General features: G+C 38.6%; 1 protein-coding gene and 1 long non-coding RNA gene across 3 annotated transcripts in view; one reads left to right on the top strand and one right to left on the bottom strand.

Annotated features, from left to right (window-relative positions):
* Nucleotides 1–1,904, top strand: part of LOC124263546 — a 24,693-nt gene extending 22,789 nt beyond the window's left edge. The window contains exon 3 of the long non-coding RNA XR_006894870.1: nucleotides 1,788–1,904. This is a non-coding gene — a long non-coding RNA (uncharacterized LOC124263546). The remainder of the gene's footprint in view (nucleotides 1–1,787) is intronic.
* The window catches only part of LOC124263538 (ankyrin-3-like), a 21,915-nt gene extending 1,636 nt beyond the window's left edge, over nucleotides 1–20,279 (bottom strand). The window contains exons 1-7 of one of the 2 annotated variants that reach the window (XM_046698200.1): nucleotides 20,131–20,279; nucleotides 10,672–10,729; nucleotides 10,210–10,485; nucleotides 9,428–9,566; nucleotides 8,846–8,877; nucleotides 7,910–7,966; nucleotides 5,367–6,369 (exon numbers count right to left, since the gene is read on the bottom strand). In XM_046698200.1, the coding sequence (XP_046554156.1) occupies nucleotides 5,367–6,369; nucleotides 7,910–7,966; nucleotides 8,846–8,877; nucleotides 9,428–9,566; nucleotides 10,210–10,485; nucleotides 10,672–10,729; nucleotides 20,131–20,166 (1,601 nt within the window). In that variant the 5' untranslated portion in view covers nucleotides 20,167–20,279. Of the gene's footprint in view, nucleotides 1–5,366; nucleotides 6,370–7,909; nucleotides 7,967–8,845; nucleotides 8,878–9,427; nucleotides 9,567–10,209; nucleotides 10,486–10,671; nucleotides 10,730–20,099 lie in introns of both variants that reach the window. The other variant, XM_046698201.1, reaches the window with a different exon arrangement.

Genomic DNA, 20,279 nt, shown 5'->3' with positions numbered 1-20,279 from the left:
AATGTCTTGTTTTATTGACACCTATGTGTCTGCCTGCCTGTCTGCTAATGAAAATATTCAATACACAACTGCGATCACTGACCACATGCAATTCGAACTTAACACCAATCAGGCTATACACCATAAACAAAACGCATTGATTTATGGCCCGAGTTCGGTCTCTGTCACATTATGTAATTACACAGACAGGCAGGTGTGATACTTGAACACATGACATGTTATGATGTCTGTTGATTGCAAAATGTTATACACAAAAAATGAGCATGTATTTACAAAACCCATCATCTCTATATACACACAAAATATGAGGCCTGAAGGCGGCATCTGCTAATGAACCAGCCGTTACACTTGAGTGCACACCCACCCGCTCTGACTGGGTTCGGTATCCCGGCTGCTTCGTTTCGAGGGAGGTAAACCCAAGTACAAAATATTGCACTTTTGATTTGCGATTATACGCTTATAATTTTGTTTATTTGTTTTTTCATAATCAGCTATGCATATTATATGTCATGAAGAAGTGATAATTGTGTTTTAATTATGTTTGATTTTTTGATTGCATGTGACCTTTAAAGTTTCTTATTTTCTCTAAATCGTCAATGACAACTGGAAATGGCCCGATGGGGTGGACAAGTGCCGTTGTTGCTCAAACTTGTGATGAAAGTACACTGAAACTTAGGTCAGGTTGGGGTTTGCAAACATAGAGTACTCAATCAAATCTTGGGTTTTGTTTCAGTGAGTGAGTTAATATTTATCGTCACATCGGCAATATTTCAGCCATATCGTGACGAGAATAATCGTTTATCACACTAGAGATGAATAAAATTAGAAATTAAACGGGCGGCTGACGATGAACAGTAAAAATAGTAGAGCATCACAGACAAGGTAAAGCTGGCTCGCAGTCACAAAACGATATTACTAAAGAGAACAATACAATACAACAACGGGCCATGAATCGCCAGAAACTGGAAGTGAATTTGTTTCAATGCAAACGTACCAGTAAACATCGGAAAGGCATAAGGACATAAATAATTCAAGATATGTTTATCGATCTATAACGATAATGTTGCGTAATCAGTTGGAAAATGTACCTACGACATACTGCACAAAACATATGTCTTTTAAACACAACCAAAGCAAATAAAACAAACAATGAATAAACTTGCAAAAATCTGTAAAGCATAAGTATGTAAAGTGCACCTTTTATTTGTTCTGACACACATATCTCACAGCATAAGTATAAATATAACGAACTGTAGAAACCAGGTTACACAATAAATACTGAAGACGGGAGTGGACGGGAGCTATATGTTTTACCTCTGATTACTTTTTGAGTTCTATATTTGTTTTGAGAGAATATCATATATATATACTCTTTCTCTTTCACACACACACACACGATAGAGAGAATACAACCATATAAATGTATGTTTGGGTATGTTTGTGTGTGTGTTATATGTATGTGTGTGTCTTGCAGGGAATGCGTGAGGCCATGGAATTGACGTTATCCCTAAAAGACTCAGTGATTTCGTACAATCACTGTAACCCCCAGGGATTTCATGTGTTCCCTAAAAGACTCAGTGAAATCACTGTGTGACAGCAGTCCAGAGAGACCTTCTTTGTCCATGGTCACATCATTCGTAGAGGTCTATATATTAATAAAGTTATCAATTGACTTCAACATGGGTTTTTTTGTTGATAGAGGTATAAACCCAACGTAGCACATAAGCAATGATATAAAGAGTCATATCATTTCAATAGATTACTTCACAGACTGCTTGTTTAACCAGTAACAATGCAATACAACCTCGCTCATCGGGAAACAGTAGTCAGCAAGTGGGCGTGGCAGGTAGTACAAACTCATGGGCGCCATGTGCTCCCCTCTTTGGGTTGGCCAAGATGTTTAACTTAAACTTCCGGTACACCGGTGATCTAATATCGTTCAATAACCATCAAATAGCCGATTCCTTTACACTGATTTACCCACCTGAACTTGAGACAAGTGAGCTCGCATCAACTGTTTCATATTTAGATCTACGTATACAGTCTTGTGAAGTGACGAAGAAATACAACATCAAAAACACAACAACAACACTTCACTAGGCTTTCAACTTCCTAATAGCCAACTACCATTTCATGTCGAGCAATATTCCAACAGATCGGGCCTTTGGTCTTTACATTTCACAACTTTTTGAGGTACAGTCGAGCGTGCTCTTATTATCAGGATTTCAAAGACCTTCATAGCACTTCTGCTCAGAAGTTGTTTGATCAAGGTTACAACATTCAAGGCCTCGGTAGAGCTTTCAAGAAGTTTTACAACAGACATATATACCTACTAACATTTGTATAGCGCCGATATGCAGCTCAGCTGCTCAAAGGCACTTTGTATTTCCCTCGATCACGGGATGTCAATCTCAACGGCACGTCATATTATCAGTCTCAACTCCCTGGGGAGTATACAACTCTTGCAGCCACTATCCTTACGAGATACCCATTCACGGCTGGGTGGACTGGGACACATAGTCACAGTACTTGGTCCAAGTTTACTGCACGTTGCTGTACCCGCAACTAGGTGTTTGCACGTATTCATGTGGCCACCATCTGGTCATATACCAACAGATGCGTGGTTCTCTTAAGTGCGGTGAGTCTGCACACAAAGTTGACTCCAAGGTTTTTACACCAGGTCACAGGTGGGCTCGATCCCGTCACCTCAATCTCGCTGGATCACTTGCCTGGCGCTTTAGCCAGTTGGCCCACCATGTCATGTAGAGGAAATTTCCAAATTCGATGCATCAGTGATAAAAATGATGTCCGATGCCATTCTCTCGTTTGACTTATACCATACGTTCGCGAATTATTTCAGGTGAACAATTGTCTAGACTTAGCATATGTTTATGACGGGTGCCACCGGTGGGGCAGGACACGCTCACCTTTTCGCGAACACCTGGTATCATCACTATTTCATAGTGATTCATAAACACTTTGCTCTGTCATCGTATCACATGGTGACAATCACTGGATATTTTTACAAACATTTTTATACAGCTGTAATGCTGCTGAAACAAATATATGCTCATGATATAGCCACAATTGTACAATCGACTCTGCTTTTGGCAGAGATTTTGTTATGAATGTTGAAAGGGTTTCGTCGCCTCTATGTGCACTAACAACTCACATTAATACCATCAAAGCTCGGACAAAAGCAAAGAATAATTCCGTCACAAGCCAACTATTCACATCTTAAATACATTTAAGAACAAATAACGCTAATCTTGGAGAAAGATCTAAGGTTTAAAGTAAGGTGCAAAGAATAACCGGTAAAATCTGGTGTTCCCCATCTTTAGAAAGATGACACACAACTATCGGAGAAATATGATATAGCCAAACTAGGAAAAACTATTATGTGCCGAAATTACAGAATTTGACCAAAAATAAATATTTTGACTCTGACAATGGTGAGGACTATAATGAAGTCTTCTGCATACCTCTTTCCAGGTGGTGGCAATATCCATTACTAGTTACTGAAACATTGATCTTACTCGAACATTGATCAACTTTGGGTGTAAATGGAAACACTTGGTGTTCATTTTTATGTAAATTAAAGCGCTGAGAAGGCAAAGCACGAAAACAAATTGGCGGCCAAAAACAAAAATATGTCAAATGGCAGCAAACCAGATGTGACGATAATGCTCGCAGACCCCCACCACATATAATGGCCTGTAAAAAAATACTGAAACCACAATCTGAGAGTATTACAGGCCATTTCATGAGCCCAAGACACCATACTAACTGAAAATGCTATAGTGTCAAACAAAATCAGTACAGTACTGAGACAAACTCGGCAGAATATAAACCTTACAGGGAGGTAGTATTCAGAGGATGTTGTAGAATGTTCTAGCATCTTGTTCTATGTTCATCATACCCAGTTAGGCCTATTTTGTAAGTTGATTAACATTGATTAAGGTGAATATTACCATAACTGTCTTTACTGCCATAATCACTGCTCTTGTATCACATTACCTTTGAATTTGTACTGCCTTTCTATTTTGTAGTGCCACTGTGATATCATTGTATTGGTTTGTGAACATACTGTTTTACAATACAAGTGTTAATTGCTACATTCCATCTCTTTGATGTCTGTATGTTTCCCTCAAACATATTCATCATCAGACATAATCATCAAATAAACATAATACTTACAAATCTATATTCACGGATGGATCCAAGGAGGGTACCGGTGTTGCCAAAGAGACTATCATAGGATCCAGCACCTTATGAACTAGATTAATAGATAAGTCCTTCATTTTCACTTCCGAATCACACTTGATATTTTACCAGCCCTGAGATATATCAATCATTTTTAACAGATGGAATTTAATTCATTCCTTTTCAGACATCCCGTCTTACGGTTTTTTAACAACAACGATCTTGTATTAGTCATTTACCATATACTGATGAATATTTATTGAAAGATGATCCACCTTTCCGTATCCCATGTGATGAACGAATGTCTTACGCTGATGTACGTCCTGCTTCACTGTGTTGTTTTATCTACAGTAAGGGATCACTAGTTCAGGGTTTCAGCCATATAGGATCATATGAACCATGTTAGTTCTCATTTATTCGTTGGATTAATGAACTTGATGAATTTTGACATTTTGTAATCGATATTGGAACTCATATAGCTAGTGGCTGTATTCTTGAAGGGGGTTAAAGTAGTGTACAATTACTGTCTCCCTGAGAGGATACCCATGAGCATATCAGTCAAATACATATTTTATTCCCACCTCATTTTTAGTCCTAGTATATTCTTTAATTTTAGTTAATGTCTGAAATTGTGTGCAATCACTAGCGACCAGAGGGATGGCGTAAATCTGACTGGGAACCGCGCAGAAAGCAGAAGTACAGTACGTATGCCCCCAGTATGTTGGGCTTATTTCAGTTGCTGGTGAACTATAGTCCCATTTATTCGATGTGTTTATGGAATATTAATATATTCATTTAAAATTATCTTGGACAATGAATACCCAATGCCTTTTTCAGAGAGTGGGCAAAATCCACATTGGCTCCACAGTGGCTGACTGGGTAAGTTCACCCACTGTGTGTGCGATTAGGTTCCTTACTATGAGGGAGGGGGTTCCAATCTGTACTTTACTGAGAAAAACAGTCCCAAATCTAACATATATCAGTCTCAAACTAGCTATAAAATATAATATGTGGTAACCTTACTCTTTTCCTTCGACGACAGTTGTTTTATATACGCTTAATATACTTATTATTAGTATCATGCAACGTTTTTGTTCCAATATGCATGGGATATTGTCCATGTGACGTTCAGTTATAACTCACTCCATCTACCCTTCACTTACTCAATGAGACCATCACGTGTTACCAGCAGATCGCACACCTCACCACCCCTTGTCGCCATCATGGTCGGTGTTTCATCATGCTTGTTCCTGGCGTTGATGTCCACATTCTCCAGAGAGAGGACATAGTTCACTATATCAAGATTCCCTCCCTTAGAGGCAAGATGAAGGATGTTGTTACTGTCATCATCCACTGGTGTTGCATCAGCTCCTCCTTCCACAAGTAATTCAAATATTTCTCTATCCCCCATCCTAGCTGCCATCATCAGCGGTGTCCTACCACACTGACCGCGACTGTTTATGTCCACCTTGTCCAACTCGAGGACACGCCTCACAATATCCACATGTCCTCCCAGACAGGCTGAATGGAGGGCGTTGTTTCCAGCATAATCAGCTGCATTTAGATCAGCTCCTCTTCTCTCAAGCAAGTCAAGTATCTTTCCATGTCCTTGGTATGCTGCCGCCATCAATGGAGTCCTCCCGGATTGTCCCCGACCATTGATGTCTACTCTTTTATGTTTGAGGATGTACTCCACCATCTTCACACTTCCACCCCAACAGGCGAGTTGAAGGATGTTGTTTCCATCATGGTCTTCTTGTGACGGTAGACCCCCTTTACTCACAAGTAACTGAAATATTTTATATTCTCCCTTGCGAGCAGCGTACATCAATGGGGTTCTCCCATCCCGCCCTTTACTTTTGATGTCCACTGTTTTCATTGAGATGATGTGTTTCACCATTGACACATTCCCTCCACGACAGGCCCAGTGAAGGATGTTGTTACTGACAATATCCACAAGTGTCAGGTTAGCATCTTTCTTCACAAGCAGGTCTAGGATATCTCTGTGTCCCCTTCTTGCTGCCCACATCACCGGTGTCATGCCGTCTTTCCCTTTCTTGTCAATGTCCGCTATACTCTGATCCAGGATTCCTCTGACTCGCTGTAGGTTCCCTTCCTTGCAGGCGTCATGGAGGCCAGTGTCCTGGTGCTGGAGGGGGCTGACCACTGTAACACAAAGGTGATACTAGTGGTCATATGTATGACACATCTTACAACTAGCAACGAGTCATTCAACGGGTATATCAAGTAACTTTGTGAAAACACAAAGCAGGTCGTACATGTATCAAACAGCGTGCAACCTTGACTTATGTTTTCCTGAACCAGTTCTGTAATAGAATAGTTTTCCGTTTAAGTCTAAGAAAATGAACGTATTCGTCAAGTTCATGAAGGTATAAAATCAAACTGACATGAATGAAAATCAAGGTTTTCATTTGAAACCCGTACTTTGATGGCATGAAGCATAATCATGTGCAAGAGTAGCAAGGTTGCATTACATGCTCGAGGCTCGACCATCATTTTGAGTAAAAGCACTGGAATGTTTTACAGGAGAACAAAATGTAGGTTTGTGTTCTTACCCAGTAATATATATGACAAATGCTAAATCATTTCATCACTGTACAACCACTTGACACCCTACTTGAGATGTGCAGTGACCATCAGTTCTCAACTGCTTACTACTTCCTGTCTTTAATTCCGGTCAGACACTTCTCTCCCCACATAACGGAAGCTGACAACTTGTCAGCATACATTCATTGTAGGCTGTGCGTCATCACATTGAACATTATCAACAACCATTCCATGAACACATGATTACAGTCTGACATTAAATTTACAATAAAACAATTTCTGGTCAGCTTGAACCGGCTAACTTTGCGAGCACAGGAAGCCACACACAGGAAGCTGAACACATCAACCCCTCAGGTCCGCACCTACTTGAACATATCTGTACACGCATAAGCGTAAGTAATACAAATGACAGCATTATATACCTAAAATGGTGGTCAGTTTTATTGACTGGATGGAGATGCTTTTAACAAACATAACACCTTGCACTATTTCATCCAATCACAGCTGTCACATGTGACTTCAGTTACGGCCCGACTCAGCGAGCAAGCAATTCTGTGCATAGGCTGCACACCTATTCACGCAGTAATCATATACGATGATGCATGAATTTTATTTGATAACAGCTACAATCGTTTATTGTTCACAGATATGTAAATTAAATACTCAGAACTTCGGAGTTGTTCCTTGTGTACCAAACGACAGCGTACTTTAAACTGGCGAGAGATACCTTTGATTTAACATAATGCGCTCTGATCTTACTTTTGACCTAATAAATAGCAGCTAAATTCCCCCACATAGTTGATATTATTTCTACGTTGAACACGTTTGCTGTGTGAACACTCGAGTCGACAAACTCATACCACTCATAAAATAATTGAATAATAATCACAGACCACTAAGGTGAACCTGAAGGTCACACACACACACACACCTGTGCCGCAAAGGAACTCCCAAAGGAGGGTGGGGCTTAAGGGTTCAACACTCGATTTGGTCACACAAAGGTCACACCTATATGACGTCATAAAAACAAAACGGTGGATATTCTGTTCAAACCCCAACCCCCTTTACAACACATATTGCTTTTCTGATTTGAAAAAGATAATTCCAAGAAGGTTAGATGAGATAAAAAAAAACTTACTTGCAGCTGAATTGTTGTATTCCGAAGAGGTAAGGCGTTGTCCCTCATCGTCCAAGTCTGAAAATAAGAAAGTGTGTCTAAGAACAGTGGATAATCTACTACAGGACCATATTTGTAGCAACATGATGGAATCATAATTTACCACCTGTTTCAGCTTTCTCTTGAAAATCTATTTTTTAAGTCTTGTAATCCTCAAAGCCGATTTGACCTTTGAGTAATCTTAAACTTTTTACTTCTACAGTTATCAGTTGGTGAGTTGATATTAATCAGTTTAGGTTTAACCCGTGGAGTGTCAACTTAATGTGGAAGGAGGGTGTGATGCAGATGACAATAGTTCTGTTTTCGTATTTGAAATCGCATGAGAACCGATCTCGCGCACACTAGCGCTCGCACGCAAAATTTTATTGGACCAATTTTCTAGCCTCTGCACATGTTTGTGAGGAGTGCCCGTTCAACTCTTCTCGAACACCTGATATCAGTACTGTTGTATTCATCAGCACATTCCCATGATATAGTCGGAATACTACCGTCGACACTACTGTAGGACCATGTTCCGCATTAACACACCAATACCAAGTTTAATGGTTGAGAACATAATCCAGATTGTTTATGAAAAATATCAACCTGACTATCATATTGAACTTTCAATTCATTAAACAAAATTAGACTACCATATCATAACACTTGAATCAAACTGAATCCATCATTCATTAAGAGGGCATGACATTATACAGCGCTATAGGTCCGGTTAGTTATCAAATCACACACCGTTAAGAGGATGGTCCGTTACTTTTGCATTTGAGTATAGTTACAACGCGAGAACATCATACATTTACAAATGTTTGAACCCCGAAAAACCGTACGCGTGGAACTTAAACTTTACTTGTAAGTATAACGGTCACAGTTGATGCCAGTAATATGTTGTTAATATCTTACGCTGTTTCATTCTTTTTTTAAGCCCCTTCGATCTGCAACAGAGAACAGCAATCATTAATTAATCGAAACACCAAATGTCATGTTTGTTTGCTAATTTGTAAGTTCGCATTCATCAATATTTTAGTTATTAGGCAGTCTGTTAATGACTGCATCTGGACCACAATCCAGGGATACGATGACAGGCATCAAGTGAGCCACTTGCACTAACCACACTATCCCGTTAGTCGTCTGTTACAACACAAACGGGTTCTAACCTAAACAAACATCCGCAAATATCATTAATCAAAAGTTTATATCACTTCTGGTATTTCTTACTTGATCACAATTTACTGCTCGTCACGGGAAGCGCGCAATTAAGGGTAAGTTATATATATGTATTGTGCATTGACCGAAAGATTTCAGCGGTGGGAAATAACTTGATACTGTGAAATCCTGCGTAGGTGGAACGTAGCTGAACATAATATTGTACAACCATACATTATGTGCATAATCATAAAGCTATGGTTAGACAAGAGAACTAGTTACGTGTTCATTGAAAGGCAATCTTTTGGCTGAACATGTTTGAGTGAAATATATTCATACCTTATTTTGTACACAATTAGAGCGATGTTGATGCCGATGCTGACGATCAGCATGACGACCACCGGAACAAGTATTGCAGCCAGTGGTGGTGAGGCAACCTCTTGTGCCGACTGGTTTTCCCATTCTTTTGGACCACTTTCTTTTAAAAGAATGCATTAATTCAAATAACGCAAATGGCTGCTGAATCTTCATAATGAACACATACATTTGTTGAGTGTGTGTGTTTCTGTGCAGGCACTCGTTTAACAGAGGACTTGTCTTGGTCATGAAAATTGTTTTATGGACAGATGTATGTAATGATGAATGTATGATTGGCCAGGTATGCAAACGTATTTCGATTCACTAGTCAATATTTCGATAACATATCAGACATTTTAATCAAATTGGGAAATTTAAATAGATAGTATTACAATACAATGTTGTGATGAATTCAATCGAAATTAGCAAAGTTTCCTTTCTGCGGGATGCCATAACCGACGCAAAATCCCGAACAGCGACAAACGTAGCTATCAGCATTTCTGACTCCTTCTCTTGGTTAGAAAAAAGGAAAAAGGCACACATCAACATATACTGTATATAATCTCACGTGCACATATCAACATATAATCACGAAAGCCGTAACATAACCAAAATTAAAAATGATATTTAAATGACACACAGTCAGCACAACATGGCAGCATTTGCAAAAATGTTGCTTATGGAGCCCTGTGTCTCCAGGTTACACAACAATGTTGCATGCTTCCACGAAAATCAAAATAGAACATTTTCTGTGGTGCACGTACCTTTGTCTGTCTCACAATAATCCCCTGAATAGTTCGCTTTACATTTTATGCAAGTTCCAGTTTGTACTTGACAGACATTGTTGAGGCAGTTCCTGCTACACCCCAGATTACACTGGTCCCTATGCCAGCCTCTGTTACATCCTTCTGAACATTTCCCAGTCAGTTTGTGACAGTGGACTTTCTTGTCAGCAGAGGGGGCACAGTTAGTGCTACAGTTTTTGTCACAGGTTTCACCATATGTACCCAAGGGGCACTCCTCACTCTTTACTTCGATTGCTGAAACCGAGAAATATTCACAGTGATTCAACTGTTGGCGAGATCTTACCAATCAATCAACTATCCATCCAACCAATCAACCAACTAACCCACCAACCAATCAATCAATCAATTCCGAATACAGAATATTTGCCATCAACCAACACGATAACCCCTGTATATATTTATGAACGAGAAATTACTCACTAATTATTATTACAAGCAGGAAATACTTTAGCATCTCTGAAGTCTTCACTGGCTCTGCCTGAAAAAGATGACAACTTTGCATTTTGAATTCATTGTATAAGATCACTGTATTCATGTTGATTTCTCTTGTGATGCAGAAAATGTGTATACTGTTACAGTGACTACCATGCAATAGCCTAGCCTAGCATATGTGAGCATAGTCCTAGCCATATCATATATAGCATAGCCATAGCATAGCATAGCATAGTTCTGTTGTACATGGCAACACTGTTGTACATGGCAAACTGTGCACCCACATACATGAATCATGGTAAACACAAACATGGTGTGTGCATTACGAAAATAATAACTATGTACCATAGTGCTATTATCCAGGTAAAATTACAGACCATTAAATGCTGATGGCGACAAAACTGTATTGGAAACATAATGTATGCTGTTCCATGACCCAAACCCTAACTTCAGTCAATAACGAACTCATAGGGAAGCCTTCTCAGATGAACGTGCGAAAGAAAACGAACGGTACGGACGTAACGGTGAACGTCACGCGAGACAGAGCGAGACGCACTGGAGCGTCACGCGCACAGAGGCTAGACAGGATGGGACAACAAGAGTAAGCTCAAATGTGGGTTTTTGAACGTTAATGGTTGGAGCACTGATAACTTATCCTGCAACTATCCAGTAAGAGCTGGTTATGTACAGTACTCGGGTGTAGATAGAGTTGGAATAAGTGAAACACATCACCAAGACAACGACACAATTGAAATGCCAGGTTTTATCTTTTATGGCCACCGTAAAGCGAAGTATGGCTCCGGGGCATGAGTTTCCTAGTAACTTAGCCATAAGGAAATAACTCGTGTATATTGTATCTGTTTGCTATCTCCCACCAGAAAATTCTACCAGAGCAATAGATGTGATTAGCTTCTGTGATCACTTATTAACTGATATCTACTCTGGAGCTGTATATAATCTCTGGAGACCTGAACAGTCGGTGTGGTGATTTAGAGGATCTTATCGATGGCGTTGACAGCTTACCCGACAGGGACATTATAGATTACACACAAAACAGGTATGGCTCTGCTGTTCCAGCTCATTTTCTTCTAACGTGGACAATGGAATCAGAAGGATATGGTCATCTGGAGAAAGATACGGAGAACTCACGTTTTAAATGTGAATATGATAAGTTCATTGTTGATAACATACCAGGAGATTTTATGACAGATTTGTACAAAGTACATCAACTACAAGAACTTGTTAGGGACATTGCAAAACGTGAAAGTCACAGATGGGCTTAGACTCTGCATATAATAGTTTCTGTGACATAATCAGATGTGAGATGGAAAATAAAGTGATAAAAGTTCATGACACTATTAGGATTGGTGCTAACAGCAAAAGACGCCGTGCTAAGAAAGAGTGGTGGAAGGACACTTTAACCCGCCAGTGGAATAAATTATGTCATGCTGAACGGAAATAGTGTAAACGTAAAGAGATATTAAAGAAGTCCTCACTAAAGGTATTCAGACATTTAAGAAGAACGTTCGATCGAAGTGTACAGGGAACTGCAGGTTGTCACTTCGACAGGATCTGTTCGAGGCCGCACAAGAAAATCAGACTTATTTTTGGAAATCTAAAGGAAAGGTTGGTGTTGGAATGGAGCGAAATAAACAAATTCCTGGAGGTCGTGGATGAAGACGGAAGTGTATCATGTGGGCAGAGATCTAGAGTAGTGCTAACAAAGTGGAGAAATGAATTCGATACATTGCTTAATGTTAACGGTGGTGATGAACTGCCGTACGTCTTGTCACCCCAGAGAAGTGATAATCCTAGGGATGATCCTCTTATTATGAATGAATTGGAACTGGCTATGCGCAAATTGAAGAATGGCAAAGCTGTTGGTTATGATGAACTGCCTGTGGAAGCTTTAAGTAATGAATGTGCTGTGAACGTTTTACTACAGCTTTACAATCTCTGTTACAAAACGGGAAGACTACCAGAATATTGCACTAAAGGAATTATCCAAACCATACCAAAATTAAGCATGACAGACAAGCGGGACCCCAATCATACAGAGGTTTTTCACTCTCATCGAGAGTGTATAAGCTATATTGTGGAATTCTCAATGCTCGGTTAACAGATTGGTCTAGCGATAGTTATAAGAAGAAGAACAGAATGGTTTTACAAAGGGCCGCAGTACTGTGGACCACATGACAACGTTACCTAACTTAATCGATACAAGAAAGAAGAAGTTATCAACAATTTGTGCACCTATACACTTCAAAAAAGCTTATGATTCAGTCGACCGAAATATCCTCTGTCATCAATAAGCTTGAACACTTTGTAACAAATGGTTATATGATGGATGCTGTTCGTTCCATGTATAGAACAGTATATAGTTGTGTTAGGATCAACGGATTAAGGACTGACTGGATTAATGTAAACAGCGGAGTTAAACAGGAGTCTCTACTATCCCCTTTACTCTTCAAAATCTTCATAAATGATCTTGCAAAAGTATTTCAACATGTGGGATTGGGAGTACAGTGTGGAGAGGAAAAACTGAGTACCTTGGTATACGCAGATTATACAGCACTTGGGGCGATGGGGTAGCCTAGTGGTTAAGGTGCCCGCTCGTCACGCCGAAGGCCCGGGTTCGATTCCCCACATGGGTGGAATGTGTTAAGCCTATTTCTGGTGTCCCCCGCCGTGATATTGCTGGAATATAGCTAAAAGCGGCGTAAAACCAAACTCACTCACTCATTCACTCACTGATACAGCACTTCTGGCTGAACATGGAGAGGCTAACAGTGAATGAACTTCTAGATATTAGTGTCACGGCAAAATACGTAGCCCAGTCTGCAAACAGTGGCCTAGGTCTAGTGATAGCTAAGTGTAAACTTTTTGGAGATTTCACAAGCTATATGACAGTATAGTGCTACCGGTTATCACATACGGAGCAGCTGTGTGGGGTCTTCAGGATCACACGTGTACACACGCTGTTCAGAACAGGGCAACATGTAGGTTTCATTTAGGTGTTGGTAGATATACGCCAATTTGCAACTGATGGAGTGTTTGGTGACCTAAGAGGGGTACCCGTAAGCATGTCACAAAAGATTGCAGGTTTACAATAGTGGCGCAGACATATGTATGACAATAGTTTGAAGAAGGATATTTCTTGTACAAGATTCAGTTCAACCAGGCATGGTTAAGATAATGGAAGATATGCTATTCGCCAGATATAGGTGTGCATGGACTCAAAGGACTAATGACAATACAGGGAAGCTAAGGACCTATAACACTGTGAAGAAAAGTGGATATCAAGCGGAACATTTCATAGTATCACATATGCCCCGAACACAGAAATGTTATGGCGATATTTAGACTGGGAGTAGCACCTATCACACTAGAGACAGAGCCATATAAACGTTTACTCGTGGAAGAGAGACTATGCCCAATGTGTGAAAACTGCTGTGTTGAACATGAATATCATGTTATTTAATACTGTCCTACTTATGATGATTTACGATATGCCCTTTTTAAAGAAGCAGAATGTGTATGTCCCAATGAGAATGTTTTAGCAGAAGCAGGGCAGTTTGAAGTGCTCGTTATACACGATGATTTAACTTTGTTGTGTACCAAAGCCTGTTTTAATATTTTACGAGGAAGATGGTGTTTATATAAGTATTGCAATATTTAGGTGTAGATCTAGCTATATTTATTTTTTTGTCTCTCTGAATTCCTATGGAATGACATGTGTAAAAGTTTATTGTTATCTTTCACAATGTTTATATGTAATGTAACACAAGGTGAGACGTTAATAAAATATATGTCTGTCTGTCCATAAACCAGATATATCCACTAGCAACACACTTTGTTTCTGTTTAGACATATTTTGGACACAAAATAGCATATGTGCAGTTTCGTTTTTTGTTTTGTATATTTAAACGCCATTGACGTCAACAAGCTGTCGTGCCCAGCAAGATCTCCTGACATGAGCACCTCTAGGATCATCTCGGAAGCCGAGTTGGACAACGTCAACAGCCTCTGTTTACTAGGATTGCGTTGGTACTGGGCCTACAGAAGGAATGACGTCGGATCCCTGATAATGTTGTCATGAATTCAGTACTTCCATCGATGTCGTGCTGGGGCGAGCACAGAAGCACAAGGTGGCAACACCCGATATTAAGACACGTCGGTTGCATTAAATGTGCATGTATGTGATTTGTTACGTTCTTGTTTGCACGAATACTGGAATACAGAAGTGTAAATGCAAGCTAGTTCGTTTTGTGTCTGTACACAACTGTTATGGATTGATCTTTAGATAATATAAAATGTTACAAGGTCTTGTTGTTAGTGGTTGTGTTGTTTGCGAGTTAAAAATACATGGTGGCGTTTTGTTGCTCCTCAGACGACTCAGCTCTCCACCAACCCGCGAGTTCACTGGAGCGTAAAACAGGATAGCGGTATAGAGAGAAGGCGGGAGCGCTATAGTGAAATAATTGTTTCGTTGAGAGCGCACAGTAAGATGAATGAAAAGCACTCCAGCCTGCCCAGCCTATCGTTATTAACTTGTGTCACAGCTACAAAGCGTCACGGTAAGAAAACGTGAAAATTATTCATCAGTTGCGAACTAACAATTAATGTTCGCCATTTGTATATGATGTATTAATAATAATGTTCTATTTTGTTATTTGTAGCACCTGCGGTGATGATTATTCACAAATAAAGCATCTTATTCGACAGGCAATTAAGAAGTGTATCTTCATCAACTACCTCAGCTATTGACACTACCAGCAGATCCCGTCTGTGTCTCCCACTGTGCGCCGAGGATATATAGGAGAGAAAACAGTCCGACTTACTTTTGAAACTCAGTTTCTAGCGAGTGAATTCGTCTGAATATGTTTGTAAATGGTGAAAATGAGACATAAGCTAATTGTATTCCTTCACCTTACTAGAAAATATGTTTTAGAGTTTGTCCTCCCACATTTTCTCTTTACTGTTATTATGACGGGGATCGTGTTCCCGACATGGGGTGGAACAACAGATGACTGAAGGCCTGTCAACACTCCTCAGTACACTCATTCTAAATGTAAGTGCACAATATGTATTTCGAAAACATCGACAGTTGGAATAACAGGTTGTAACTTGCATGGTGCAAAGGTCACGTATTTCTAAACTACATTCATGAATTTTTATCATCCAATTCAAACCTGTCCAAAATTGTATGTTTTTACATAATTAATAAGTGAAGTTTAAACAATTAAATATGTAAACTTTTCAAATTGTATCCATTTACAATCAAGGATATATATTCATAGACTCTTAGAAATAAAAATCACTGTCCTAAACATCATCGTAGTATAATACCTAATACGGATGGAAGTAAGTTTGATTGTATATTACGTTATGAATCTTGTATTTTATGTTATGAAAAACAGATATGGTCGATTCCAACGAAAAGTGTACACAGCATGTTTGGGCCCATAACAATTTAGCATTACTATCTTCACTTATTTCGGGGTGCCCATCACATCGGCACAAGTGAGACGATTCGGGCCATATAAAACATGACTATTTTTAATTAAAAATTAAGCTTATGGGAGACAAAAACAGGTCATTTTTATTAATTTTGACTTATATTTTACAAATGTTTTGTTGAAAACATGTTGTGTATTAAATACTAGTCAAAGTGGATGAACAGAAGTTTATTAATCTGATTGCCAAATAGTTCATGAATAAATCCCCTGAAATGATCTTATCTAGGTCTTAATTCATAATTTTGGTAATTTGTTTTCAAGTGGTATTGTTTTGCGTTACCTACGAATACAGTTTTCAATGACACTGTCAATTTATGTAAATGCAACACAAGGTTATGTTTTGTATTACGTTTTACAGCATTAATATCTAAAGAACTCAAATGCAATGGCGTTACATAATATTTCTTACAAGTAATAATCTTAAAAATGTTAGAAAATCAAGGTCTGATTTGGTAGAAAAAATCACGTTACCTACAAATACCATTAAATATGTTTCTGTTTCCCGCTGTGAATTATATTCTAAGTTCAAGTGCAAAGGTCCACAAGGTTTTCGTGTGCCACATCTTAACATTTCTGTTTTGTTTTTACGAAGATATCACACAAAATAACCTTTATTCGTAGGTAAATGTAACTCCAAAATGTTACCTACAAGTACCAACAACTGATCACATTCAAGTAGATTGGTGGAATGAAAACACATGACATGTGTTCCATTTGGAAGTCATCATAGATGAGACAAGACAACATATTGGTGATTAGTAGATGCTACATTTTCTGTAAGAATGTTATATAAATACACCCATGTCACAACAACATAGGATGTATATGACACCTGTTACAAATAACCAACTTTAATGTTAGTGAGATTTTAAGTCTTATTATTGTAAAAAAAGCCTCAGGCTGCAAGTGGAATTGACATGGGGGCTCAAATTGGTAAGACATGGCGTCCCGCTGGGATTTCCCCTGTTTTGGTTCACGGTATTTGTAGATAACATGTATTCGTTGTTAACAAAATGAATTAGAGAACATAATACGCTACTATAACATAATTTATACTGAAGACAATTATTGCAGATCATAAATAAACTGATTAGGTACGCAGTACTGCCTATTAATAGATTGAAATGGTTCCTTAGAATTTCAAATGGCAACATAACTGAGCGTTCAATAAAAATGTTCTATTCAGGGATGCACTGCAGTTCGAGGTTTAGACTTTATTATAGTGACATATAATTTTTCATTGAAATGTCAGAAAACAAGTTTGCATGATATCACGCAATAAACGGTTGATTCGTTGGTAATATGTGTATTCGTTGGTAACATTACGTATTTGTAGGTAACATCAGTCAGTGTGTTGGAAGTTTTATGTCTTGTTCAGGGCTGTCCCCGATGCACTTGCGAACACAGAAGAATTGAGACTGTAGTAGAAGTTAGTTGCATGGTTTTAGTAATTAGATTTGTCAAAGGTATGTCGTATTCGTAGGTTCCTCGTTTTTGTAGTTGAAACTTTCTGTAAATGTCTATCTAATAGCAATTGTCATTGCAAAATATGGGTAATTAAAGCAGAGTTATAGTATTGATTGTTTTAGTGACATAATGGTATATGGTATACGGTAATAGTTCAAGCGTTTTAAACATTTGTGATGTGCTTTCTTTGAACACAAATGTCAGTTGAAACATCTGGTAAATAAAATTTCAGGTGTATTGATTTTAATTCAATTTCAACAATTCTCATCAAAAGTTTAGACACACTAGTGTAAATAGAGCCATTTAGTTCAGGCGACGTTTTAAAACTAAATTTTGCAAAATATTCCATACTGTTTAAAGGAAATGTTTACACGTGAACTGATGTATTGTAAAACAAATTCGTAACGTTGGAAACATTATTGTCATGAGTTCAATAAATGATAAAAATCAGTGAAAATTGGCGAATTCTGAACAAAACTTTACACCAAATTGCAGCTGTTCGCATGTACGATATTTGCACTTGCTTTTCAGCATTTTGATTCATGATCCTCGTACAATTCATCTCCATAAGGTTTGCAGTTGGTTCCCAATTATATATATAAATATACATACTCACATATAGTGAGTGTTTCTAGTGAGTCTTAAATAAGATAAATATGTAATAATGATTTGTTTGTGAAAATAACACTAAGTGGTGCTATCTCACTGACATCAAACAAAGGTACCAAAATGGTTCTATTTTCGTAAAGCTTGAAGTTATAAAACATGAAAGAAACCATAATATGGCTTCAGAGATTCTATAGTCATTAACATATTGTGCACGCAGAACAACAGTGAATTTGGATGTTAGGTAACATACAATCCATCTAATCACAGGATATACAAGGTATGATGTTGGTATTTGTAGGCAATTCAGAAAATTCAACTTCACTGATCCACCAACTTATCACTTTTAAAGATTAGTGATGGCAACTGATTTTCATAAGAGGCAAACATGTAGACTTTACATTGGTAAAAAGAATTACAAGGTGCAAGCAATTCTATTTTGGACCCCTTGTACCTAGCTGTGTACACTTTTCGTTGGAATCGACCATATGTTCGCCGAAGAAACATTTGGCCTTACACGCGACCATATTTTAACACAAACTACACCTAAGTAACTTCTAACCGATAACACTCATTGCCGGTAACGGCTATTTGCAAATGTAACGTTTACACAGCTTTAAAGATTTCCTCAAATCTTCATATTACGTTATACCATCGTTCATCACATGAGTATCGTATCGTACTAACGTATTGGCGCTAACCCACCTATGATGTTGCAACCTACATTTGACAATTTATCTCCCTGGATTTAATGTATTCAGCTGACAAATCAATATATAGCGTAATAAACATAACGTAAAATACAATGACGATGTTCGCTGGTAGCCACCTAACATATTTGGCATAGCTTTGCAGATTTCTCCATTTGCTGGCATCGTTAGCACCTAAGTATAACCAACCCATAGTAGGATTTGACGCGTGTTTATTTTTTCCCATTTTGCCAGAAATGCCATAACGTAAAATACATCCTTAACCATACGGTTATGTCTTAATAGAAAGTTGTTAAATATAAGTATGTAAAAACACCATATGATATGAAACGTTTTTCTTTTATTCCACAATGAAAAAAACTAACTACGCGATTATACAAATGATCTTTGCAAGTTAGAATTGAATTTCAACTGACTTTTAGGCCATAACGTAAAATACATGAAAACAGCGACATAGAACATTCCCTAGTTTTGTGAAATTCAAGAAAATACTTAACAGTAGGACTTGTGAAAAGTTGTCTAGACAGATCCGCATCATCAACTTGGTACGCATGTACTAGTTGGGGGGAAAACAACATTGCACACAAAAATATTATGCAATAAATATCATGTGTAACATGGGAAGGAGGGGTGGGGGCATTGATTTTGTCCATGATTTGCAGGGGGGTCACTTACTTTGTACATACATTTTAATTAGGGCGGTGTGTGTGGTGGTGGTGGTGGTGGTGGGGTGTACATGCTTCTCCATAAAATCATCATCACCCCCTACCCCACCCCCAACCATAAATAATGAACGGTCCCTTGCCAAAATCAGAATACAGAAACGTATCCAAGGACGAGCCCATTCCGTACCGTATGAGATGCATCCGATTGTGTTACATTAGAAACGAGCACGCGCAATGACGAATATTCCGCGATGCACAGTTTCACTCGTAATCAGGCGAAAACGGGAGCTAAACCGGTCTTGGTTGACGGATATTGACGCGTTCATATACAGACTACTTTATTGACCATTTCAGACGTGGAAACCCCACGAGGTGTCTACAACGTTAAACGATATATATCAAGGATATATAAATATACTTAATGAAAGGTAAAACCAAAACTAACTCACAAAACGAAGTCTGCTGTGTATAATTACTCACCTCGTATTGACATGTCGTGAACACCCGATCTGCCATGGATTCCTACTTTCTGTATTGTGAATCAGGGGAGACAACCTGAGGTAGACGTGACAAGAATGCCGGAGTGGTTGACTCGGTCAGATGTGGTATAATGAATGCAGATATGGCAA

The sequence above is a fragment of the Haliotis rubra genome, unplaced genomic scaffold, assembly GCF_003918875.1.
Source record: "Haliotis rubra isolate DU_JTF1 unplaced genomic scaffold, ASM391887v1 Scf889, whole genome shotgun sequence".
Classification (NCBI taxonomy): domain Eukaryota; kingdom Metazoa; phylum Mollusca; class Gastropoda; order Lepetellida; family Haliotidae; genus Haliotis; species Haliotis rubra.
Note: the sequence above shows the minus strand (reverse complement) of the source record. Positions and strands in the feature narration are given on the sequence as shown.